Raw genomic sequence first — 27532 nt, forward strand, 5'->3', positions numbered from 1 at the left:
TGCTTACTATTAAGAAATTAAGGATGAATAAGAGATAATAACACTTATGTAAATTAAAAGGAATAATTATGTGAATTTAAATCAAATAAATAAGACAGAAAAGTTATTTAATTAATACCTTGAATTAGATAAAATAAGCATTTTTTAAAAGAGTGGAGATAAACATATTTCTAAAACTAAAACATCATTAAAGGTTTTGAATTTTAGATATTACATATTTATGGAAGAGAATTAAAGTTTTATATATTATAAACAAAATCTACTTTTAAAACTGGGTCCAAGATTCTTAAAAATAAATACATAAAAAGGCTAAGGATATGAGCAGTGGTCTTAGTTTTGTTAAGATACATAAGCTGAATATTCAGAGTAATCTATAAGTCTTTATGCTTTATGACAGAATTTGAATAACATAATAAGGAATTAACTGGAAATTGTACCCCACAATTGCTGTTATAAAAACACAGTGCTTATATTTTTTTAATGTGTCCAAGTTTTTTTTTCCCTTAGTATGAACATTATTTTCTGAGTTTAGAATGAAGTATTATAAAAATGTTTGCATGAGTACAGAGGATAGCCACCTGCCATAAATAAATGGATGTGCATAGTATGCATGTAGATATGCCTAGGGCCAGGGATGCCTTACCTTGCCTCAGAGTCAGCACTTGGACAACTCTCCTATCACATATTCATGTAGTTCAATTAATACAAATTCTCTTTGTGCATTTCAACATGGCCCAAGGCACCACAGCTCATAAGTATCTGACAAGAGTGAATTAAGCTGATTTAATTAATAGTGTGGCAATAAAGTTTGCCTACTGAAGTTTCTATCTCATGGAGTTACATAAGTCTTTGGCCAGACTAAAGTTTTCTATATCATCTGTTCCCAATGGCCAGCTAAGGATGATGTTCTCACCTTCATTTTTATTCCAGGTCCTTCCTCGATTCAGTTATTAGGTCAGAGAAGGTAAATATGCAGGCTATTCTCAATCAGAACAAAATACTTTGCTATTGTATTTAAAGAGATATGTGAAGTGCATAAATAAATCTTATTTTTGAAATGAACAGATCATATTAAAATATTGTTGTTTCCTTCTATTATCAAAAGCATATGTCAGTTTTAATTTAGTGGGAGAGTAATACCAGATTGTCTCTGACATTCAGATATTTAATCTTCAATGCAGTGATAAGCATATGTAAGAGTAAAGAGAGTGCCATGGTATGCATTATAGACACCAGTAAAACAATTTAAAGTGATGATCAAAATGAAAGGTTTCAAGAACTGTTAAAAATTGAGATTTTTTTATCCTACTTTCAAGCCAGCTAGTTAGCCCATTATGGTTTCACAGATGATTGTAGAAGACGCAAGACTTATAGGTCAGATATAAAGAACTTTATTACTTGTGGGGCAGAAAGCAGAATAGTTATCAACAGATTGATGTTAGTTTCCTTTACTACAAAATCCCATGTAGTAACTGGAATGGGCCAACATAGATGCTTTCACAAACAGTGGATTGCATTACAGCAGAATTCTGAAATTAGAAAACTCAAATCTTTTATAATGTGTGATAAGCAGGCCTACCCTTTGCACTAGAGGGATACTCCGTCTCTTGTTTCAAGTCTTTTTCCTATACAAACATCCTTGCAATGATACTTCAGAATAAAAGGAAATAAGTGCCTCACTCTAAGACATGCAGAAATGTAAGGGATCCATGAAGAATTGTCTCCCTAGGAAAGGTCATGAAAAGTCATAATTTGGTATTCTTTAATAAATGAAGATAGAACAAACAAGTTAATATGCAAATATGACTTAAATTATAATCTTTTCTGGGTTCTGGGCCATTGCTTTTATTGGAATTCGCTATTAATTTATACTACCATACCACAGAGCATATTTTCAGCTCGTCATGTGTGATGGTTACTATTATAAGTCAATTTGTCTGAGTCACGGTCCACAGATATTTGGTTAAACATCAATCTGGATTTTGCTACGAAGGCATTTTTTAGATGATATTAACATTTAAATCAGTACACTTTTTTCTTTTCTTTTCTTTTTTCTTTTTTTTTTTTTTGTGGAGGGGAGGCAATGCTTGATTGACCTCACAAATTGCAAGGACCTTGTCAGCTTACAATCACTTATTTATTTATTTTTTTACGCCTACAGCACCTGGTCTTCCTAGGTGGTCTCCCATCCAAGTACTAACCAGGCCCGACCCTGCTTAGCTTCCAAAATCAGACGGGATCGGGCTTGTTCAGAAATTAGTACACTTTGAATAAAGCGGATTCCCTAATGTGGGTTGGTCTCATCCAAAGTTGAAAGCTTTAAGAGAAAACAGACTGAGGTACTCTGAAGAAGAGGGAATTTGGCTTCTAGACTATCTATAAACTTGAGCTACCATATCGATGGTTCCCTGGGTATACCACCTGCCAACCTACTCCGTAGATTTTGTAATGAATATACTACATAATTGCGTGAATCAATTCTTTGAACTATAGCTCTGTCTCTCTCTCTCTTTATGTACACATCCTATTGGTTCTGCTTCTCTGTAGAAACCTGACTAATATAGCATGACCATGAAAATAATTTTGCTAAATGCTCTGACTAGAAGAGGTACACTCTTCACATTTAAGAAAGATCCTACAGATATACAATGAGTATATAGCTACTATTACAATACTCCACTACAAATTTTTAGACAACATGAGAGTTATATTGTAAATATTTTTAACGTTTTTTTATTATTATTTTCTGTATATTATGATGTTTTGACATCTCAAAAAAAAAACAAAACCAAAAACAAAAACAAACAAACAAACAAAAAACACTTGCCAACAGGCAGGAGAGAATGCCCCACCTGAGAATATAGCCAGTTCTTAAAGATAGCAAATGGCCCAGCCAGGAACACATCTTTCATGTGCAAACTAACCAATCCAGAGACATACCTTCTCTATCTGAGGTATAGATAGTCCCTATACCTCAAGAAACAGTATTCCTCTGCAGTAATCATCCTATAGCTAGGTACCCTGGAAACCAGCAACCACCCCTATTGTTTAAAGTCCAATGGAATTATTTAAAGTAACCAAAACTAACTTGTTTTTCCTGCCCACCCTTGCCTTTCCCATAGAAACTCTAATAAGCACTGTGGCCTAATGCCTTCTCTTCACTCCTGTCTTCTGCTTCCTGACCACATGGTCCTGCGTGGTATCCTGTACATTCTGTTTCTAGGACCTGTGAATATAATAAGCTTTGTTTTCCTGAGCTTCTCCTTTGTCTCCTCTTGTGGTCATATCTGACTAACAATCTCATGAAAAAAATACAAAATATGAGTTATCATTGTGAGTGGGGGAAAAGAAAGTCATTTCCATTAATGATCTTTTACTACCCAATTCTACCTACTTACCATGAGAGAACAGAGCAAAAGTTACTTCAGCTTCTGAATGAAAAATATCACAGCTATTCTTGCATATTCCTTTTAGTCCTATGAAGTAGGTTATAATTTACAAAAATAAAACACTTTGGAACTTACTGTTTTAATAGTAAATTACTCAATCTCTTTCATATTAGATGAAAAGGCAACTTTATTAAAAATCACTTTTTGTTATATTTTCTAAGGCACTTCATATTTTTGCACTTGATCATTTAAACATTCAAATAATATCACTTCAATTAATAATTTTCACTGAACTTTTAAAACAAGGTAGCACACACTGTAAAGTGCCTTATTGTTAATATACAGAAAATGTCAAAGGCTAAATATAGCATAATCTGTGGGAAAAAGAGAGATAGTTAAAATATTGATATAAATGCTATATTTTATAACAATTTTGGTACAGTAAGCTAAAAGAATTCTCACAATTTCACAGCAAAACCATTAAGAAAATTAGTGCAGAGCAATTCATCTAAATAAGTATAGAGCATAAAACCATTCAAGGGAGGTTTGCAACTGCACAAGAAAAACATAATTTGAATTTGTGCAAGAAAATGAGATGTCAATTTAGAGTGCTTGGGAAAGTGTGTTAACAAAAATAATTTTTTTTCATTAAAAAATGTGGAAATTCAAATGAATTATGAGAATATGTAAAAAGTTTACAAGATTCTTGAAAAATCATTGGAGAAGCCCATTATAATAACAAATTCAGTAAATACCAAAATAACTTCATATAATCCAAATAATAATGATTGTTAGTATAGTTTCTTACATTAGAACAACAAAAAAATCACGTTTCAATATTAGCTCTGTTTAATCGGTTCGATTACTAATTTTAAAGTAATGCCACCCAAATTAAAGGACTTATTTATCCAGTCAATAAATACTCATTATATAGCTACTGTATGTCAGGTGCTGTTCTAGGCCCTAAAGAGTGATCAATAAACAAAACAAACAAAAACCTCTGACATCCAGAAGCTTTTGTTCTTGTAGCAAGACAACAAATAAGCAAAATATACCTAGGATAAGTACTAAAGAGAAAAAGTAACCAGAGAAAGAAGATAAGGTGTTGGGCAAGGAATATGTGTAGATGTACAAGTTTAGATGGAGTGGCCTAGTTAGAAAGGGCTAAGTGAGGGGGTGGCGGGTAAGCAAAGACCTTTGAGAGATAAAGGAGAGAGGCTTGGGGATACCTGGTAGAAGAGCCTTCCAGACGCAAGGAAGGACACATGCAAATGCCCTGAAGTGGGACCACGGAAATGACAAAAAGAACATTGGAAATGAATCACTGGAATATTACAGGTTATATAGCAAAAAAGAAAAAAAAAAAAAAAACCTCTTGAACGGCAGCATTTTTTCTTCTATGAATTTAAAATTCCTTATATGGAACATTTTTGAGGTGATTATAGGTAAAATCCTCATGAACCATAGAGATAAGTGAGTCCTTATGATTTGCGCTTATTTATAGGGTCTCGTCTGTCGGTATGGAGAGAGGCAGTCCCCAAAGGACCTTGAGTGTCACTGCACTTTCTTGCTGAGCAGGCTGAACTGTAAGACTTATCTATCTTCTGATACTAAACAATTTCTATAAATAGTTACGTAGACAATGAAATCATGAGGACTACAGGGTACTCGCTGTTTCGTACACTCCACAAGGCAGGGGTACTTGTGTCTTAAGGCTCGTTTTCTACTCGTGGTATTTACACAGTGGTGGCAGGTTTACTTCTTGCCATCCTCTACAACAGGGTTTCTCAATATCGGTGCAATGATATTTTGGACCTGATAATTCTTTGTCGCAGAGGACTGTTCTGTGCATTACCTGACATTTAGCAACAACTAGATTTCAGTGGGGACAAATGAGAACGATTCCAGATATTACCAAATATCCCATGGAAGACAAAATTACACCTGCTCTATGAGGTTGAAGTTGTACTTTGAAAGTGAGTGATATTTCTCAAACAATGTTTAGTTCATTTTGATTTATCTAAATATAAATTTTCTTGCCATCAGGTGAAAAGTTCTTTGCAATTTTTTTTGGCAAATACATAAAAATATTAAATTAGGTATCTGTAGCTAGTAGAGTAGTAAATGCACACTACTATACTTTTTCAAACATGCATTCTAAGAGTACATCAAATTTCATTGAAATTCCATATATAAAATGCTTTAAAAGGAGAAATGCTAAATGTTACATGGCTAGTCATTGTGATAAATATTTTAGAAATATTTGTCTTTGAATATTTTTCATGCATATCCCTAGATATCTTTTTTAACCTCAAAAGGGTACTTTCTGTTTGTTTGTTTGTCTTATCCGAAATAATAGTGAGCTAAATTTTACAAATTGAAATTCCTCTATTTGAGACAAGTTGCAAATACCTTAAAAGCAAAGATAACATGACAACTGTTTCTGACTCAAAATGTACACTTTCTTCTTTGATGAACAATAAAGATTTATGGAAACTTATTTTAGTAGCAGAGATAAAATTGCTAATTCTGGAGCCACTGCTATTCTGTGGAGACAGATGTACAGATAAAAAAAGAAAATAGATATGTATTATAATATTTCATGCCGTTATTAGACAATCACCATATATCAAATATGCTAATATAATTAAAATATATTAATTCAAGTTATCTAAATATTGCATATTACACTAGATGACAGCTAAGTTGTTGTTTTATATTTCACAAACTCAGAGCCAAAGTGCATATTTTGATGAGAACTTTGCTTCTTTCCAATTGCATAGGAAAATGAGGAGAAAATAAAAGTTATTACCTATAGAGAAAAGAGAGTTGATAAATATTTAAGGAAGGTTTGAGGTAGTTATTTCCTTTTATTATTTATTTATTTATTTATCTATTTATTTTTCATTTATTTATTTATTTTGAGGGAGGACAAAAGGTATAAGCACATAATACCATTTCCTAATTTAGGTATGAATCTAGAATAAACCTGGTCTGAGATAAAATATGCTACTTTGATATCATAAATCTGAGAAATAAATGTAACTTCTGTTAAACAATAAACTATGCTGAATAATTTAGGGTTATATTTTTCCCTCTTCTAGCATATAAAAAACCTGTGTTTTCAAGATATTTTTGAATATGTTGTTTACAAGATATTGTCTATTTTTTTCACTGGTATGACTCCGGGGCTTAGAACATGGCATACACAGAACATGATTTCAATAAATATTCGTTGTCTAAATGAATATACAAATGAATGGCTCACCATAACCTCATGAATAAGTCCAACTTTCCTTCCAATGATACACAAGACCTTCTATAATAATTTGCCACTAACCTTCCTTCATAAAGCCTCTGATCCAAGCATTTGAGTTGGATTATACTACTTTTAGCTAATTGATATGCTGTTTTAGAAAACACATACGTGTGCGCACACACAGACGCACACACCCACACACACCCACACAACCATGGTCTTTTGTGTTAGAGAAAGTGTCACCTTTACTTTCCTGTTGCTTTTCATTCTAGCCTTTATAAGAATGTTTATAAGACTTCCCTTTATTTGGTTATTGTGAAAGTAAAATAAAATAACATATAGGGTGCCCACAAACAGCACTATTTAATAAGTGTTTGCAATGTTTGCTCCTCTCCCTGCTCACATATACATGTTTTACTTTTCTATCTCTGTGCCATTTTTACTTCCTATTCCTTCTCTTTTCTTTCATCTTTCCATTTCCTAAGCCCTTCACCTCTTGCAAAGCCAAAATAATATTCTCTCTGCTACACATATCTCTCATTCTCCCTTAAAATTCATCTATTCTCTAAACTTTCTTAATATTATACGTGTACTTTATCTGCATCTCATTCCTGACACAATCTACTGTCTTGTTAAATTTACTGAAGTGTGTCTACTTTTTCATTTGTTTCTATGGAATATGAGGGTAGACATATAATTCATTCTGGAAACTCCTAGTAGAGATCAGTATTAAGGGCTTGGTAAATATTCATAAAATTAAAAAAAACGAATGAATGAATATAAGCACAATAAATCTGAGTGAAGAAAAGAAATAACAGGGAATTGGGGATTTGTGGCTAGCTTATTCACTCCAGAATACCATTGAAGAATACTCTCCTATTGTGTTAATATGATTATCATTTCAATATTTTCAGAGTACCAAATGTCCAGAAGAAAAAAAAAAAGAGAGATTCTTAATTTAATTACTTAATCCTTAAATCTCTTCAAGTATGTGGAATTATAGAAAACATTATATCGATACCACCTACAAATCAAACAAAAAGGAGAAAAAAAATCACACATATGAACATACCTAGATTTTCACATAGAGACTTATCACTTAATCAGGCTAAATATATATCACACCCCGCTGCTCGATATACGCCACCACTACTCTCAGGGACATCAAAAGCAAAATTTGAGCAGTTTTTAATTTAAATCAATACTTTGGATGATAAAAATATTACCACTTGAAAAGTACTATGCAAAGTAGAAAGTCAATAAAAAAAATATTTTCTTTCCTTGCCATCTTAATGTTGAATGTGATAGGGAACTTAAAATATTGGTAATATGTAGGTAAATCATATTTAATAAAGAATTTTTCATATTCTGCTACCACAGGGCAGCACCTCTTAATTCAGAGTAACGAGGGAACGCCTTGAATTCAGTGTTAATGCTATAGCAAATGATCTAAATATTCCAAGGACACTCTCAAGTTGTTTAATTAGAAATAGATTTGTCTTTCTGCAATTAAGTTGCTCATAGTTTTAAACCAGGTATTTGATAAATACATCTTTCTAGATCATAGATTATTTTTCCTCAAGAACATGAAGTGCTTTAATAGTCATCTTTTATTTCATCTGAATTATAGGCCCCAGGATTCCTGGCAGAAAGGTTAAACACCTAATAGAAAAGTTGTTTCTGATTCTTGATCTACTTAAACACTCAAATTAATCTAAATTTCACAGTTGTTCTAGAACAAAATTATTGCAAAACTTACTTATTTTAGAAATGATGGTGTAAATACTAAATAGTGGAAAGTTATAGAAATATAATAAAAACTTGTGTATGTTTTTGAGAGGTATAATTTATACTGGTGAGATGAATTGAACTGTACCCATTATTTTTAGTTCATTTCATTATTAAATTGTTTTAAAGATTGCCTTAATGCCTTTTTCTCCATCTCTTTTAGTTTTTATTAGGCCAGTAGAGTTCTCCTTTCCAGCTCATATTTGAAGTTTATACCTGTGGTGTTTTAGGCTATAGTTTCTTTTGCTCTAGTCAGTCTGGTTCAATATGCATTCTAACTAGGACATTCTCATTACTTCTGAGCACTAATGGTACACTGTTTAATTTTTCAATGCTGTTATCAATTTATTTTGTTAAACATTTTTTAGTAATTTTTTATGGGTATAAAGGTCAACGTCAGACTAAATTTTCTTATAATTTAGTCTTTCGTTTCATTTGTAATCTGACAGATGCTTTCAACTAGAATGCAAACTCTTTGAGAAAGACAATCTTATATTTTTAAATAAATATGACTACTTCCTGGCATAATCTTTGGCATCTTAGCAATAAATAATGATCAGATTTTGAGATAATTCTTAATCATGTAATTCTCCATCATTTCTTTAATAATAATAGATTGTTTTCCCTAATAATATAATGCATTAACCAAATTTTTTTTTTGGGGGGGGAGGAAAATGAAAGTTTCTATTACTACTTTTATTCTTTTTTTTTTTTTTTTGGTTACAAAATAATAAAACTGAGCTTATAGAAAGTAGAAAACAGATTTTTTTTGTATTAAGTGAAATTCCTTTAGGCATAAACTGTGAATGTTTAATAGCATCATAAGAGAGCCACATGTATTCATAAGTAGTACTCAGCAATTTAAAAAAAAATTCTAATGCTAAAATGAAGGAGACAAAAGCAGTTTTAAGAAATATTTCAATCTTGTTCTTCAAATTCTCATTTGCATTAATGAATTACAAACATGCAGAATTGGGCTTCACTTAGAATGCAGAAAACTGCAAAAAAAAAAAAAAAATGAAACACGCAACAATAAGAGAAAGCCCAATAATCTGAAGTGTTGTACCTTTGGCAGAGCATAGCAGGAAGGGGCAACTGTTATAAAAGTACTTTTTTTTAAAAGTTAAAATGATAAATTATTAAAACTAAATTTGGTTTAATGTGAGAGTTTATAATTTGGGGGAACTCTGATACATGAATTCCTTTCACTGAGTTCACAAGAGAGATACTGAAGGCAGCAGGAGACATAAGAGAGATCTCTATGTGTCTCACAGACATGAAACCCACTCTATCTCTCAGACTCTTCTCTCACACCAAGGGAATTCCTTACATCACTGGGGAAGAGGAAGAAGACCTTTCCACTCCTGGAAGTAAGACAGAGATCTACTATCTATGGGGGAGATATAGAAACAAAAATCATTGGCTACTAGAAAAAGGGCAGGAAATCTTCCCTTTCCCAAAGGTAAAGTGAACTGTAAAGACAAGCTGCCATTGAGGGAGAGGTAGAAACCAAAGCCATGTGACCCTGAGGGAGGGTAGAAAACACTCCTGGTTCAACCATAAGTTTGTGACTCAGAACAAGCAATTAGTCTAATGCTTGGAAAAAGGTAAGAAACTCTATTGCCCCTGGTCCAAAACAAAGGTATACTGGAGATGAGAGAAGAGTAGAAGAAGCAAAGCTGTTTGCACTGGAGGAGGTTCAGTAAATTTGCCTGGACCCAGAATCTTGTATTGATAAAAAAACAAATAACCAAAACAAAACAAACAAAATCCCAGATATTTGCTACTCTGAGGAGGTAGATTATTATCTCCCAACAAAGACTTCTCACAGATAATTGGTAGATATTGGCTGCAAAGGGAGGGGAGGTACAGAAAGACCCACCTTGAAAGTCCAGACAAATATGACCTAAGTCCAAGACTGGACTAAGAGAATGGAGAACCCCTCTTCCATCCATTGTGAACTTCCCCTTTAGTAACAGTTCATAAATGTCTACCACTGTGGGAAGACAAGAGTATGGAGTGAGAGCTCTCAGTGAGGCAGCTGTGCAGGGACTATTGAAAGTTGAGGAACAAGCAGGCATACTCAAGTCTCCACGCTAAGCACAAGGTAATATCAGCCCATCACTGGAAGGGGCTAAAAGCTTTGGTCCACCAAAAGTAACTGTAATAAGAACAAAATCCAAACTCACTCCAATTATTGAATAGATTAATCAAACTCTCCACAATAATACACTGACAGAAAAAATATTTTTGCTTATTCTCTAGGCATAAAGTTTACTTATTTGAGTCTGTAAGGTTTTTCTACATACACTATTTGAAATTCAGTAAATTATGAAACATACAAAAAGCAAGAAAAGACAAAAAACTTAATGAGATAAACTAGTCAACAGCAAAGGTAAAGCTATCAATCGAATCTGACTCTAAGATGACCTTAATCTGAAAACCTTCAAATTAAAACAAAAAGTTATCAACATACATCCATTAGAATGGCTCAGATAAAAAAAAAAAAAAAAAAAAGACTGATAATATTGTGCACTGAAGAGAAGGCAAAGAAGAATGAACTCTCATAGTTTGATGTCAAGAAAGCCAATGACTCAGCCTCTTTGAAAAATAGCCACTTTGAAAAACAATAGTCCCCAACCTTTTTGGTACCAGACACTGGTGCTTCTATGAGAATCTAATGTCTGATGGTCTGAGGTGGAAATGAGGTGATGATGCTAGCGATGGGGAGCGCTGCAAATACAGATGAAGCTTTGCTCACTCGCTCACCTCCTGTTGTGCAGCCCCTGTTCCTAAGAGGCCACAGACCGGTACCAATCAGTGGCCCAGGGTTAGGGAGCCCTGTCCCACTAAGTTTTACATACACTTACCACATTGCAAGGTAATCTACTTTTAGAAATGAAAAATCATGCCGCCCAATGTATATATACATATGTTTATAAAACCTTTCTTCAGAATTGAACAAACTTCAAATGATCCAAATGAATATCAACTGGTAAGTAAAAAAAAAAAATTGTGGTGCATTCGTACAATATAAGATCCACTCCCCAAAAAAGAATGTCTGATATACTCAACAACATGGAGGAATCTCAAAAGCATTAAGTGAAGCAAGCCATCTTAAAAGCTGTATAAAATATGATTACATTTTTCTAACATTTCAGAAAAGCAAACCAAAAGAAAAAAATATAGATCAGAATAGAATTTAGAGGAGTAGTTATTAAGGACACTAGAGAAATTTCTAGGGGTATGGAAATACTCTAACTTGACTGTAGTGGTGGTTACTCAACTGGATACACTGAACTGTTCCGTGTGTGTGTGTGTGTGTGTGTGTGTGTGTGTGTGTGTGTGTGTGTCTATGTATGTATGTATTCCTGGTTAGGTGTTCTAGGTTCTTTCTGCATGAGTACGGTCCCCATAACTCAACTGGTTCAATTCACAAATTATGACATAATAAGATTTTCTCTGGGACATAAAATAAAATAGTATACGAAATAGGCATTAATAGGAACAGTTCTATGACTTGTGATGCACGGTGAATGAGCAATCTTCGTATATCTTGAGAACCACTGTCAGTCTGGGATTGGAAATAATTTCAATATTTTTATGTACACCCTTTCTACACTTGTGATTCTGGAGAATTGGGACAGAAAATTGACTCAGATATCATTCATTGACCAGAAATAGAACATTTTAGAAAATATGCCTCATCTGGTTTCTAGAACACTTACAAATACAAATGATAGCAAAAGTAATATCTGAGTTGTTACAATTAAAAGAAAGACAAGAGGGTGGGAAGATGAATTTCCACTTCATGCCTAGTGATGGCACTGTCAAGAAACCTCGAGCTTTTTTGTTTGTGCTTTATGTTGTTGTTATTTTGTTTGTTTGTTTGTTTGTTTACAATTTTTGACTTGAAAAGACTCAATTCTAAGACTTGCAAACATTTTTATTTAAAAATGTTTAAAATAAAAAGTAAAAATCTAGATGATATTAAAATTAGCTAACAAAAAATCCTAGAATCATAAAGGTGAGTGAAAATACTATTTGTTGCCACCTATATGTTTAAATAAGTTTTCAAAATTGTTATACTGTTGTTTTTCTTATATCTCCTTTCCAGTTATCATTTGGATCACTGCCTAATGTCTACTAGAACATTCTCCAAATTGGTTGATCACTTTTGCAGAATCAGAAGCAATAGTAACTCACTGTGACATTTGTAATGTGATGTTAAAATTAAAGCTTTGATTAAAAGCCAAAATGACGGGAAAAAATGATATCAAAGTGAGTGTAAGAAAAAAGTTCTCATATTTTATAATTTTATGTAGATCAAAACTGTAGCCACAACTCGTGAATGCTTCAACCAGATCAATAGTGTAAAGAGAACAGAATTTAGAGAGGAGGATTTTAGAAGATTTCTTTAGAGAAAGATGTTACTGTTCTGTAAGTTTCTAGTCCATGTCCTTCAGTCTCCCAAAATGGGAAAGAGAATATAAGGATACATTTTACTTAAACTCTGGTGATGGAGCTTCTTCTAAGTGATTTCTGAATTCGATTATCTGTAGTTGGCTTTTTCAAATGCACAGAAATCACCCTGAGAAAGTCTCACACCTGAAAAAACTAAAGTGGACTCTTGGTGGCAGAATAGTTGTGGATTTGCACTATTTCTGCACTCCCAGAGTCTACTGGGGCATAAAGTTTGAAAATAATTTTGTGGAACAAATGTGAACTACACAGGAGAAAATGCTAGCATAGGGATGACTTCAGTCTAGTACATGAACATTCTAGCTGGGTACAGGGACACAAACAATAAAAGGATGCACATGAAAAGTTGTTTTGGGATGCAAAATCACAGCACTGTTTTATGCACCTTGACTAAGGGAAATTAAACTAGAAAGCCAGCAGAAAACCTCCAAAAAGCTTGCACATGCACACACACTGACACACAGACACACACATAATCCACACCCCTCAAAAGAGTAAATTTTAAAGATCAGGCTAAGAGAAGGGCCATTTTACAATGGGACCAATTTCTCTAAGACCCTTATTATCTCTTTATAACTTCTTATCACTCTTAACCCTCTTACCTCTTCCATCAGTGCTAAAAAAAGAGTAGGAATCTGAAACAGACTAGCAAGCTGGGAGGGGTCACAAGGAGAATAAATGCAGGGTGGAGAAAGAGAATGAACTAAATTTGCCTTCCTTTCCTTTTCTAGGCTTCTGGCAAGAAACAATGTAAGTGGGGAGTGGGGAAGATTTGATAATACATTAAATTTAGAATTGTGATATGTGTATATGTATAGTGAATTGAGTATTCTAGTTACCAAATTGAGGCTGTGTTTCTATTTAAAGTGATTGCGAGGTCTGTTGCCTAATTGTGAACAGAAAGAAGTGGAATTTAACAAGGTTTTGCTGAGGTAGGAGAGTTTACTTCATTGAATAAATTTGTAAAGTCAGTGGGAAACGAAAATAAAGTTATTCTTTAGATAGGTCAGATTCATATTTTTCAACATGTTTGTTACACAATGACTTTTAGCACTCCCCTAATATCCTCTCATGATGGCAAGTTTCATGGGAACTTGCTCAGCTTGCATTGTGGATATTATCTGGCCCTACAATGAGCTAGAATTTCCTACTTTAGAAAGTCAGCCAAGAATGATTTATCAAACTTTTTTTTATAAATCAAAAATTTGTTATTAAACTAAGCAAAAATATGATATAGTCAATGTTCATAATAGTAGTTCTAGGTTAATAGAATCTTTTATTAAATGATTTCTGAAGTAACAAATGAAAATTACATAATGCTAAGAATACTTTAGCAATTGGGTTTAATGTATTTCTTTTATTTAATTCATGATTAAAACTGGCAATTTATTTAAATTGTACAAAAATTCTACTGAGTAGAATATTTATTAACATAACAATTATGTTATAATAACACTTCAGTGGAACTTTGGCGATTACTAAGTATTTTCACATTCTCTCTTTTGGGCTTACAAGCAATTTGACACTTACAAGATAAACTTCTTTATAGAAGTTTCTAGAGCTATTCTGAACTCATGTGTGTGTAGTATGCTGTGTTTGTCGATGCTTATGCATGTTTATGTATGCCTACATTGGGTGAAAACAAATAAGGGAAAAGATGTGTTCTCTTCCATGTTTTCTAAAACCCATCAGGCACATGGCCAATTCCATTTTTAAAGACTCAGTACATTTCAGAACCCAGATTTCAATCTTCTCATATCCTCGTCAACTTTAAAAAAAAAAAAAAGACATATATTGGCTTAAAGTTTTTTTTAATGTCTCATATTATGAGAAATGTCAAAAATGATGAGAAATGTCTATTTACAAACTAAACATGAAAATGAAACCATGTTTCCAGGACTCAAATTTCCAGTAAATTTCCGAAAAAAACATCTTATTGATAGTCAATAAGAATCAGTGTGTGCAAATAGGCTATAACCTTGCTACTCAGTGGGACAATATCCATTAGATTCTCAAGAGCCAGAAACACTCACAAATGTCTTCTCAACAGTTTTAATTAGGAAATGTCTCATGACTGACAAATTTATTTATCACTTTTTTTTAATGGCTGGTCAGAGTCTACATCTCTTGAGTCTTGGGCCTCTTCTTTATAACAAAGTTCATAGTTAAAGTCAGAAAAATGAGATTGATATTCACCTATAATCTAATAGCAAATAAAGGCTTATTCTTAATTTTAAAATGTTTTGCAAGTCATAATCATCATTTAAAGTTTATGGAATTTTCTAGCATGATTCATTAGCGATAACACATGTTTGATTCATCACTATAAAACTCGATCTTTGTGAGATGCTAGAAATTTCTAGCGAGTTATATAATGGTGAAGTTCATCAAAATACAAAAATAAATGTTGAGTTCTAGGTGCAAAAAATAATAATTTACTCTAAGGTTGGTGTCATTTGGGAACAGATTACATCCTCTAATCTGCTGTGACTGGCTCTCCTAGGACTGGAAATATTTCTGGAGTTCTGAAGTGGGTCTTAAATTGATGGTCACATGTGTGTTTGTGCATGTGTGCATGTGCGTGTGTGTGTGTGTTGGGGGGGTGGTGGTGGTGGTGGTAGTGAGGGTTCTAAATATTAAAATGATAAATTATCAAATACACTGCTGGTGGGACTGCAAATTGGTACAGCCACTATGGAAAACAGTGTGGAGGTTCCTCAAAAAGCTAAGAATTGATCTATCCTATGATTCAGCAATCCCCCTACTGGGTATTTCCCTCAAAGACTTGAAAATCCATATCTAAAAAGGTGTGTGTACACCGTTGTTCACAGCAGCGTTATTCACAGTGGCCAGGAAATGGAAGCAACCCAAGTGTCCTATGGTAGATAATTGGCTAAAGAAGCTGTGGTACATATATACAATGCAATATTACTCAATCATAACAAAAGATGAAATACTGTCATTTGCAACAGCATAGATGGACCTTGAAGCAGTCATGCTAAGTGAAATAAGCCAGATAGAAAAAGTTGAAAATCACATATCACTGATATGTGGGATATAAACCTAAAAAAAACAAATGAATAGGACAAACAGATGGACACGGACAATGGACTAGTGGTTACCAGAAGGGAGGGGTGGAGGGGGAAGGGGGGTGACAGACAAGGTAAAGGGGGTCATATATGTGATGACAGAAAGAAGCTAAGTGAAATAAGCCAGATAGAAAAAGTTGAAAATCACATATCACTGATATGTGGGATATAAACCTAAAAAAAACAAATGAATAGGACAAACAGATGGACACGGACAATGGACTAGTGGTTACCAGAAGGGAGGGGTGGAGGGGGAAGGGGGGTGACAGACAAGGTAAAGGGGGTCATATATGTGATGACAGAAAGAAATCTAACTATGGTATGGAATAAATAAAATTTTAAAAAGAAATCAAAAAAATAAAAAAAAATAAAAAAAATAACAATTCATGATCTGGGTATAACAATTCATAATGAAATTAAAAAAATAAAAAATAACAATTCATGATCTGGGTATAACAATTCATGATGTTAAAACTATATATCTCAATACAAAACAGGAGAAACTGTTGGATTCTAAAATCCATGGAGAGACAGTGGAGATGCTGAGGATGGAACTAAGATAAAGAATAGGGCTTGACCCTTTAGATGCTGGACAAGTAATCACATAAATATGGTGTTACTTTGATAGTATGTCAACAGCTTAACTTTAAACATGTCATTTGGAGAATATGTTTGACATAGAAAGACTGCTTCCCCTTCTTCTGTGCTATACCTCTACTCGTAATATCAACAACATTTCAAGGAACATTTTATAGCAAGGAACATTTCTTACATTCTGTCCAAAGTTATTCATTGTTTTCTTCTGTAATATACCTTCTGTTAAAGGAAAACTCTGAGGTGTGAAAACGTGCACCTACTCCAAATCTCAATCAAAATGACCCACCATAAGAAGTATATAAGGTCAGTATTGCAAAGTGGTTAAGAGCACAGCCTTTGTGTTAGTTCCTGTACTATTGTAACAAATTGCAACAAACTTGGTGACCTCAAATCTTTAGCTTAATTATGAGATCCATTGAAACTACAGTTTTTCTGTTATAGCTGCAGGCATTAATAACTTTCAAACTCAAGAAAATGCTTTGAGTGTTTTTTTAAATACTTTTAAAAATATGAAATGATATGAAAATTATTTTAACATGCCTCTATTTGGATATACATATCCCAGTAGAATCAATTTACACAGTTTAAGAACAAGTACTGAACTAATAGAATACATGCATAATAAATTGAATAGTAAGTTATCATTTTTATGTTTTTTTCCATTCTGCTGAAAATTATGATTCATACTACAAATGAATCTTGGACAAGATACCAAGAAGATAAAAGTGAATTCTATCTTATAAAGAACATCTATCTTGTTCTCTTAGTAAGAAAAGTAATTACACCTGGAAAAAAATGGCTAATTTAAATTCCCTGACCACTTAGTAAAAACTTGTCTCCTATTAATATCTTCCTTTACTTTCTACCACAGTATTCTACTTTATTTTCTTTATAGCACTTATCATTATTTCATTTTTTATGTGTTTAATTATTATCTGCCTCCCACTATTTACATATAAACTAAATACAAAGCTTGGTCTTGTATACTGCAAGATTCCCATCATGTAGAATAGAACCTGGCCCAAAGAAGGCATTCAATGGATATTTGACTGAACAAATAAATAAATTAAATAATTATTTTAAAAAAGTAGAGTATGAATTTTACAAAAAAAATAGCAAAATTCTGGAGTAAAAATATAGACTGGTATCAAAGTCTATTTTTATTAAATCACTAAAGTTTTGATTTTGAAGATATTTTCAGTCATTATTAAGATATATTTAAGTACATCAAATAAATAATTTTTCTTCCTCATTTGTTTAATTACTATTTTAGCTTAGAAGATTCCACAAAGACTACAGGATATACCACATTAAGGACGTTTTCAATAAACATCAGAGGAAAAAAATCAAAGAATAAATGGAGATAGGACTTTTTTTTTATTTGTTTCTTTATAGAAAAAAAAAAGATCTGTACTTACACAGAAGCTATAGAAGATATTTATGTTTTATTTATGAACAACAAAATCTTTATAGTCTTTTACTTCAATCTATATAAATTTATCTGATTCAGAATTTCTGCGAAGCTTAAAAAGTCATTTGTCAAACTCAGCATTTCCTCTCAGTCTTTAGAGTAGATGGCAGACACAAATCTCTCCTCAACAATTTTAATTAGGAACTATGTCATGACTGACAAATGTATTCATCATTTCTTTTAATGGTTGGTCACAGTCTATAACTCTGAATCTTGGACCTCTTCTTTATAATAAGATTCAGAGATAAAGTCAGAAAAATGAGATTGATATTCACCTATAATCTAATAGCAAATAAAAGCTTATTATTAATTTTAAAATGTTTTACAAGGCATAATCACCATTTAAAGTTTATGGAAACTCTCTAACACGATTCATTAGTGATAGCTTAACATGTTTGATTCATCACTGTAAAACTCGATTTTTGTGAGATGCTAGAAATTGAAATCCAGAAATAAATGGTGAGTTCTAGGTGCATAAAATGATAATATTACTCTAAAGTTGGTGTCATTTGGGAACAAATCACATCCTGTAATCTACTCTGACTACCTGTCCTAGAATTGGTTAGAGTAATTTTTATGATTCTCAAAATCACCAGTTGCCCTTTGCCAAATGTAAGTTCTGCCTTGATATGTTAATCTTGTATCATAATGTCTGTTATCGTCCTCTTTACTGAGAAAAAAGATAAACTAATAAAAAGACATTAATGTCCCTTATATAGGAGTATGAAAATGTTAGATATGTTTCAGGTGTGAAAATCTACAAAATGTTCTAATAAGCTTCATACTGCCAAAGTAAAACTGTGTAAATTTGCCTGGCAGTCAGGTAGCTATTAGAGCTGATCTCTGTCACTGTAGTGGAATGCAAAGAGCCACTAATGCCACTGATAAGATATCATTGTCAAAGTCAGGATTATTAGCTAGACCATTCAATCACAGCACAGGAACTGACACTTTTTGAAAAGAAACCAAGAACCCACAATATTACATTTCAGTCTATCTTGAAAATGTCTAGTTCAAAATTAGAGCAATCTAAAATGCATGTATTACTTAGAATGTGCAAGTTCAGGGGCCTGCTAAAATTGTAAAATTTTCATCATCTGATATCGCATTACAGAAAAAAGTAGGCAGGAATTTTTTGCCATGTCCAATTTAAAATAAAAATCTTAACTCTAATTAGACAAAAAAAAAAAAAAAAAAGATAAAAACAGGGATATTTTTCAGTTCAGTACTTCATTTGTCACTCTTGGAAAGTGTACTCTTTATCATTAAAGGTTTAATTTAAAGTGAACTTGAGTTGAATGAAAAATCTTTTTATGTTGTTCCCATTTCCTCTAAAAATTAGGAGAGATCACCATTCATTATCAGTCATGCTATTAATAATTTTAGTCTATCTGTTTTTTTCCCCTCTCCTTCCTATAATTCATTCTGCACTCCAACAACAGATGATTCTCCTAAAATATCTTTTCATTCATATTATTCTTTGGCTCAAAAGCATTTTCTTTGTCATACCCCTTTGGTGTTTTATTCAAGACATTTTATTTCACATTTAAGGTCTTTTCATTTTGCCACCCTTCATTTTTCACACGTACTCTGTCACTATTACCTATAGACAAAACCTTCTGTAGTATTCCACTTAATGCTCCCCCTCATCCCTTTTCTAGAACATGAGCTTTTGTTTTGTTTTGATTTGTTATTTCATGAAATTCCTGGTTGCTGAAATGTCCTCCCCTCCTCTTTAACATTCTTCCTTTAAGATCTCGGGCAAATACCACCTCTTCCACAAAAACTTTCCTGAAAACACCCACATAAACACATCTCTTCCTTCCTGTGTATTCTATCTTCTGTGATTACTAGCACAATGCCCTTTATAAAATAAGTTTACAATTAATGTTTCCTAATGTTTCCTAAATCAAGACTTTTTAAAATACTTGATAAGTAAGCAGACTATACATACAAGGAAACAGGTTCAGAATCATTAGTTAACATGCTAATGGTGACTAGCAGTCAAAAATTTGGTTTGCTCGATTATTAAATAACTTTTTACTTATATCAAAGTTATATTATTCCGTTACTTGGTTGGTTGCTCCCAAGCCACGTAATTAATGAAATCTACTGATTTTTATAAAGTACATGCATATATGTTTGCATATATATGATTGCAATAATGGTTATATCTATAAGTAAAAGTCGATATAAACAAAGATTCTCTGCAAAGACTGATATTTCAAGGACAACTTTAGAAAACTGAATTTTAATTAATTATAAAGAAACAATATGCAAGAATTGTGATAACAATGAGAACATTAATATTTTTCATGTACTTTGAGTGACATGACCAATATTCTAGTGAGAAGCAAATATTACAAAAGCTCTAATGTCCTGTTATATCTTATGTTCTGCCATATAGAACTATAAGCACATAATTATAAATCTATATTTTTCCATGAAAGAGGATAAATAGCTCAACTTAATTCCTGTGATATTTAAAATGTACTGGACAATTGCAAGTTCAGCTTTAACAATGAAAGTTTTAATATGCTGGTGTGTGAAAAAATGTAGAAATAATATTATCGAAGAAAATTAAATTAACAAATATTTTTAAATCAACAGTCACTGGGGTTCTGGGAAAAGTTAGTTTAACATACACCAAATTTATCCTTTTAAAATATTTTATCTCTGGGCAGTTTAATGTTAATGTTACATATTGCCACTTACCATCTTTCAGGATGGTTTCTCGCTCTGTGCCATCTATCTTTTGCCGGCCAATTAGGAAACTGGTGGTGTCAGCAAAATAGATATAATTGGTTTCTGCATGAAAATCTAGAGCACGAGGGTTTACCAGATTTTCTATGGGCATCATGTATTCATCAGCTATCTTGGTATTCAAGTCCATTCCTCTAACAATTCCTGGGCGTCCTTTCCCATAAAAGAGAAACAACTCATTCTTGGGTCCTGCAGAAGAAAGATTACAAACATAAACAACTGATGCTGCCTAATCGTCTTTACACTGCATAATGCCACTGTTTAATTAACTGGCACAATTAGCATTTTTTAAATTCAATACCAAAAATTAAACTCTAAAACATGCCAAATGTATCTTGATGCAAGAAGACCAGCTAATTGCATTATTTTAATTAAAACAGAAATTACTTCCGTGAATGGGTTATATTTAGTTAATTATTCTTTTGTCTGTAACTGTCTGTATAGCAAAAGCATGACAGATCATTGGAAAACTTGTAACTGTAAAATGGACATTTATCAAAACATCCAGCACATTTAATTTTACAATTCATTACAATCTATCTAACACATTTTATAGATAGGAACTGTAACATTCATTATGTTTGACAGTGTTAAAACTTGAGATATAAAATAGTCCCTTATCAGAGTTTGCATCTACAGACTGAAAGGCAAACAAAAAGAATCACACAGTATTATATACTTGCATGTGAATACATTATTTTTAATCACATGATTTATTATTTTTTAAGAAATGAAATCAAATGCCAGTTATAGCATCACTTTTTTCTTTGCATCTTAATTAGAGTGTTAGAGATTGATGTTGTATGCCATTAACTCTGATGTACAACACAGCCCTTATCAAAAGCAAAACAAAATTTACAAACTCCCACCCAAAAACAGTCTCCTGGGTTAAAATGCCAAAATCAAGGTAGGTTTTGTGTTTTTTTCTGTTGTTGTTTGTTTGTTTGTTTGTTTTTACAGTGAATTGACTTCCTCAGACTTCTATGTGAAAGTATATGCAAGGTTTTTCAAATGTTAGGGTACACTATCTGAGATTTTTAGTAATGTTAAATAACTACATTATAGTACATTTGAAAAAAATGAAAAATAATAATTACTCATAAATTCAACACCCTCAATATATAAACTACATTATCATTTTATATAATTTATTTCTCTTGTTTTCTTTTGAAATTAGTGTTATTGAATGTGAAATATACATAAACCAATTTTATAACATTTTAATATATAAAAATAGAAATAAAACAAATCCCATATACCTAGCACAGATTTTAAGACTATTTCCAGAACACTGGAAGACAGACGTATGGTCCAGTTTTATCCCAGAGACATCCAGTATCCTGATTATTGTGTTTATCATGTATTTTTAAAAAGTTTTAGGACATATGCTGTATGTATTTCTCAAAAGTAGACTGTTTAATTTTTCACAATTGAATTACATGTGTAAATTCTTCTGTGAATTAATTTTATTCTGATGACATTCTTGATATTCACCCATGGTTGTTGTAGTCATTAATTTTCATGACTATATTGTATTCCTTTGTGTGACTATTTCAGGTTTAATCTATCTAGCTATTTTTCTAATGCACAGTTACTTATATAGAAGAGGACATTCAATTTTGTATTCCGCTTTTATTGTTACATCTTAGTATTTAAATTATGTTTTATTTTGATCCATTAAGACTTGCATTCTATCAGTACGATTAATATAATACGCTGTAATTTGCTAAACCATTCCTCAGTTGGATTTATCTTTTTATTATCATAATATTACTGAGATAAGCATTTTTTCATCTTAGTACTTTATACATTTTCTTAGATGATTTCTTAGTATACTTTTCCAGAAATAAAATTACTGGGTAAAGAATATTAACATACATCTCTCTTCCTCATTGCCCTTGCAGACTCTCAGTGTCTACCTAATTTCAAGAGTATTTTTTAAAATATATTATTTAAAATTAGTGCATATTAATTTGAAAATTAACATTTCTATTTTTTGCCAACTTTATATGCATAGATACTTTTGTTTCTTTAATAGATATATGGATTTTAATAGATATCTTTAATAGATATATGGATTTCTTTATGGATCTATATGGAGCCATATATCTTTAATAGATATATGGATTTCTTTAATCCATATATGGATTTTAGTACCTAATTTTTAAAAATGTAATGATATTTGGTTGTTATTAAAAAGTCTTTAAAACATTTTCAATGACAACATCATTTTTCCTACTAGAAAGGCGATGTAATATAGTCAGCTACTTACCTATTATTGAATATTTAAACCATTTCTTCATTTTTGTTATTATAAGTGCATTTACAATGGATTTCTTCAAAGTGGGATAACTTGTTAAAGGACAGTATCAGTTTTATTAAGTCTTTTGTATATATTAATGTTTTTTAAATAGTTATGTCAATTTCCAATTCTATTATCAATGCATAAGAAAGCTGGTTTTACAATATCCATTCTTGCTAACATTTATTTTTGCTTTTATTTTTAATTGATATTTTAATTGGTAATTGGTAAACCTGGAACTTTATTGGTTTAATGTGTATGTTTCTGTATATACATGTGTGCACCTGTGTGTATGTATATTTTAAATAAGAATGGTAACGATTTTCCCTGTGTTTTTAGTCACTTTTTTAGTCATTCAATGCCTATTTTAGTTTTTCTAGTGTGTTTTCCCGTACAATAGACAACTGAAAACTAAAAACAACATTTCACAGACACTCATATAGCCATGATTTTAGTTTTGATTTAAGTAACTAAAATCAGATGTAATATACCAAACTTGGAATATGGAAATAAGTCCATCTTTTGCTGCTTCTGTTGTTGTTCATCTAATGAATAAATAGAATTCTTCCACATTGGTCTTCTTCATTTGTGTATATCAAGAGGCAAGGAAGAGTTTGTCTTTTTGTTTGGTTTGGTATTGTTTTGGCTTGCTTACCAGTAGGGTACTGTCAGTTGTGCCATATTTCTGGAGCTAATAGTTATGGTAAAAGGTTCCTAAGCCCTGGATTTCAGGCACATTGTGTGTTTTTGAAGTTACAATTGCCTTCGGTAGCTTCCTGATTCCCTAGCTTATGATTTTGGAAGATATTCTGAGGAATGTTCTAAAGACCCATTCTAGAAGATGCTGCTTCAGGCTTTTCAATGATTTTGTAAGCACCTATTTACTCTTGACCTTTTCTGTTTAAAATAGCTAGAATTGTTTCTGCTAATATAAATGTACCCTGACTGATATACTAAATTAGGAATGATCGAAGCTCATGCAACTCTGATCTTATGTTTTTGGTTTTTTTTTTCCCCAAATGTGTGCATATATGTATGTACATGTATATGGTTGTATTTTTGCATGACATGCCATCTATTCCCTGGTAGTAACCAGAGCAATTTAAAGGCTGGTTATACACACACATACACACACACACACACACACACACACACACACATGCAACTTCTCCTATAGTGTGACTTCTGACACAGTACCTCAATTATCCAGAGGTAGTCTTGAACATGAGCTCTGATATCTGAACATTCCCATTATTTAATACAAAGTTAGAAATAAAATAAAAATTATAGTATTTGGGGACATTTAAAGACCAATAGTCTCCACATCAACACCATTTCTAAAAGGACCATTCCACTATATCTGATTATGAAGACCCCAAGTAAAGACTTTAACTAATTTTCGTGCAAAAGTTTAAACTTACAAAATCATTGATAAAAATATTTATTAGCTTATTTAAATAAAGAGCAATTAAATTATTCTAGCATATTTTAAAAACAAAACAAAGATTTGTCTATTAGAACACTTTTAAATAAAACTGTTAGAGATTATTTAATTGGCATAGCTCCATTTACCTGGAACATTAAATAATGAAATGAATTTCATTCCCCAATGATACCAGATGAGATGAAGCATTGTTTTTTGTTTTACCAGGAACAGCATCTTGGTTCAGATAAGAGAAAATCAAGTCAACCAATGATTTGAGCTCATTAGACCAAAAAGATTCTTTAAGGAATTAAGGAAAGGTTCTTTCTAAAAATCTTCCTTGAAGAATGTTTCCCAAAGATCCATAATGTACAGCCCAGAGTTTTTTCATTCACATTATCACACACACACACACACACACACACACACCACACACACACACACACACACACGCACAAGAAAATCCCACTAAATACTGATTTTGAGAAAAGTGACTGCTACATATTTGCAGACAGATTTCATCCGATGAAATCTCATGTTATTACTGATGTTAATGCTGCTAATTAATACTAAAAACCTTATTCTGAAGCAGTAGCTTCTGGCAAAATGTTTGATTTTAACAACATACTTTTGCATGACCTGCCATCACTTCCCAAATTGAAGCCAGTCCTGCAGCGACAGGTCCGTGTTTTGTAACTGCTGCTGAGCAGACAGATGTGTGAACATCCCCCTGGCATTCCATATGGATCCACTTCACATGCATGGCTTCTGACTACAACAAATAAAAAACAGCATGCTTGAAATTCTCCAAAGACAAGATAATTATGTGCATCAGTATGTTAAAACTTTTACAGTACGGAAAAAGGAATCCTTGCAAAAAATCTGTATACCAAACTATTTAGGACCACAATCAGTTGGAAAGAGTTTAAACCCCGTAAAAGAAGTAGGTATTTGCCCAGATTCTCCTGTCTACATTTAAAAAAAACAGTTTTGAAAGACACAATGCTTTTATATTAATTTAAACTTTATATGTAAGCAAAATAAAAGTAACATGTTTATTTGGTATCTGCTTGTTATACTTTTTGAAAATACATGTTTTTGCAAATATAAAAGATACTGTAAAAATATCCCAGGTTAAATAGTTAAGCAGAGAAAGAATTTCTTTCAAAATAAATCATTATATGGGTACCTAACCTAGATGAAATATTTTTCAATGATTATCTTTACTGAGACTTACTGAGACAACTTTTTTTTCCCAATTTTTAGTCCATTGACATTTTGAGAAACTTATAATAAAATTAAATGTGTGTGTGGGGTTGGGAGTGGGTGTGTGTGTGTGACTGAAATTGTCAGAAGCAAGACGCTAAATTTGCCTGTGGAGATTAAGTGGAAGGCTATCTCATGAGTGTAGAATTTAAAGAAAACAGAAAGTGAAAGTCCTGTATGGAGAGGATGGAAAAGAGAATTGCAGAACGAAGAGAAAGGGCTGTAATAGGAATAATGTCAATAATATTTTAGATACTGTAATTATACTTCTTTTCAATCACCACTTATTTGAAATTGTGATAAATAACATGGCAATTTTCTTTTAATAAAATCGCTATGCTCTTAAAAATTGTGCCATGCTTTTTCAGTATTTCTCAATCGCTAAATAAAAAGATAAGTAACATGTAGTTTTATTCTTTTCCCACCAAGAGCATTGCTTTTATTTTTCAGTCTGACCCCATTTTTATACCAGATCACATACTCTCTCATCTACTTAACAACTTTCCACTTTCTCACTTTCATCTTTACTTTTGCTCTCTCCATTGGATCATGCCAATGAGCATATAAACATGCCATTGTTTCTGAATCTTAGGGAAAAAATCTTCTTTCGACCTTAATTTCTACAGCAGTCCTTACACTAACTCCCCGTTTCTCTACTTCACCTTACCTTTACACTTCTCAAAGTTATGTGTCATCATTTTCTACAGTTTCTTTCATTCCTATCTCTCTCAGACCCACTTTACCCAGATATTCACTTTACTACAAAACTGCTCTCGTCAGATCCCTATGAGCATCATGCTGCTAAATCCAACCACCAGTTGGATTTATTGTTTCTTCTCAGTCTCCTCTTTTGGTCCCCCCTATTCTCTTTAGCTCTTATTATGAAATGTCCCAGTATTCATTATTTGGAAATCTTCTCTTCTCTACCTATTACTTACGTGGTGATCACATCAATTTTCATGGCTTTAAATGTCATCTATATACAAATGACTCATATTGCTGTTTCCAGCCTGGACTTTCCCCTGAACTCCAGATTTGTACATCCAAATACCTCCTAGATATCTCCACCTTAATTTAGAATATGCATTTGAAATAACGTGAAAATTATACTTCTTTTCTTTGTCCATTAATTTTCTCCATACTTAGGTTCCTCAATCTTAGGAATAACTCAATCACTTCGATTGTTCAGCCCAAACTATTATCATCATCCTAGACTCTTTTTAGATGTATACTTCACATCCAATTCAACAGCGCCTCATGTTGGCTCAACTTTTAATAATAGTTTTTATTTTTCAGTTATAGTTGGCATATAATATTAGTTTCAGGTGTTCCACATAGTGATTAGACATCTAATAACTCACAAAATGATGACCCCAATAAATCTAGTGCCCTGTGACACCACACATAGTTATTACACAATATTATTGGCTATAGTCCTTATACATTCCTTTCTATATCCATGACTATTTTGTAACTACCAACTTGTACTTTTTAATCCCTTCCCCTTTTTTCACCAATCCCACAAACCTCCCTCCCATCTGGTAACCCTAAAAATATTCTCTGTATCTCTGAGTTTGTTTCTGTTTTTGTTTGTTTGTTTCGTTCTTTAGAGTCCACAAATACGTAAAATCATATGGCATTTGTCCTCCATCTGAATTACTCCACTCAGCACAATACCTCTAAGTCCATGAGGAAATATATTT

General features: G+C 32.4%; 1 protein-coding gene across 1 annotated transcript in view; it reads right to left on the reverse strand.

The window, feature by feature from the left end:
* LRP1B (LDL receptor related protein 1B) overlaps window positions 1-27532 on the reverse strand; it is a 1653662-nt gene that overhangs the window by 672485 nt on the left and 953645 nt on the right. Inside the window, exons 10-11 of the mRNA XM_006921044.1 lie at window positions 25192-25335; window positions 20791-21027 (exon numbers count right to left, since the gene is read on the reverse strand). Coding sequence (XP_006921106.1) covers window positions 20791-21027; window positions 25192-25335 — 381 coding nt within the window. The remainder of the gene's footprint in view (window positions 1-20790; window positions 21028-25191; window positions 25336-27532) is intronic.

The sequence above is a fragment of the Pteropus alecto genome, unplaced genomic scaffold, assembly GCF_000325575.1.
Source record: "Pteropus alecto unplaced genomic scaffold, ASM32557v1 scaffold3, whole genome shotgun sequence".
Lineage (NCBI taxonomy): Eukaryota > Metazoa > Chordata > Mammalia > Chiroptera > Pteropodidae > Pteropus > Pteropus alecto.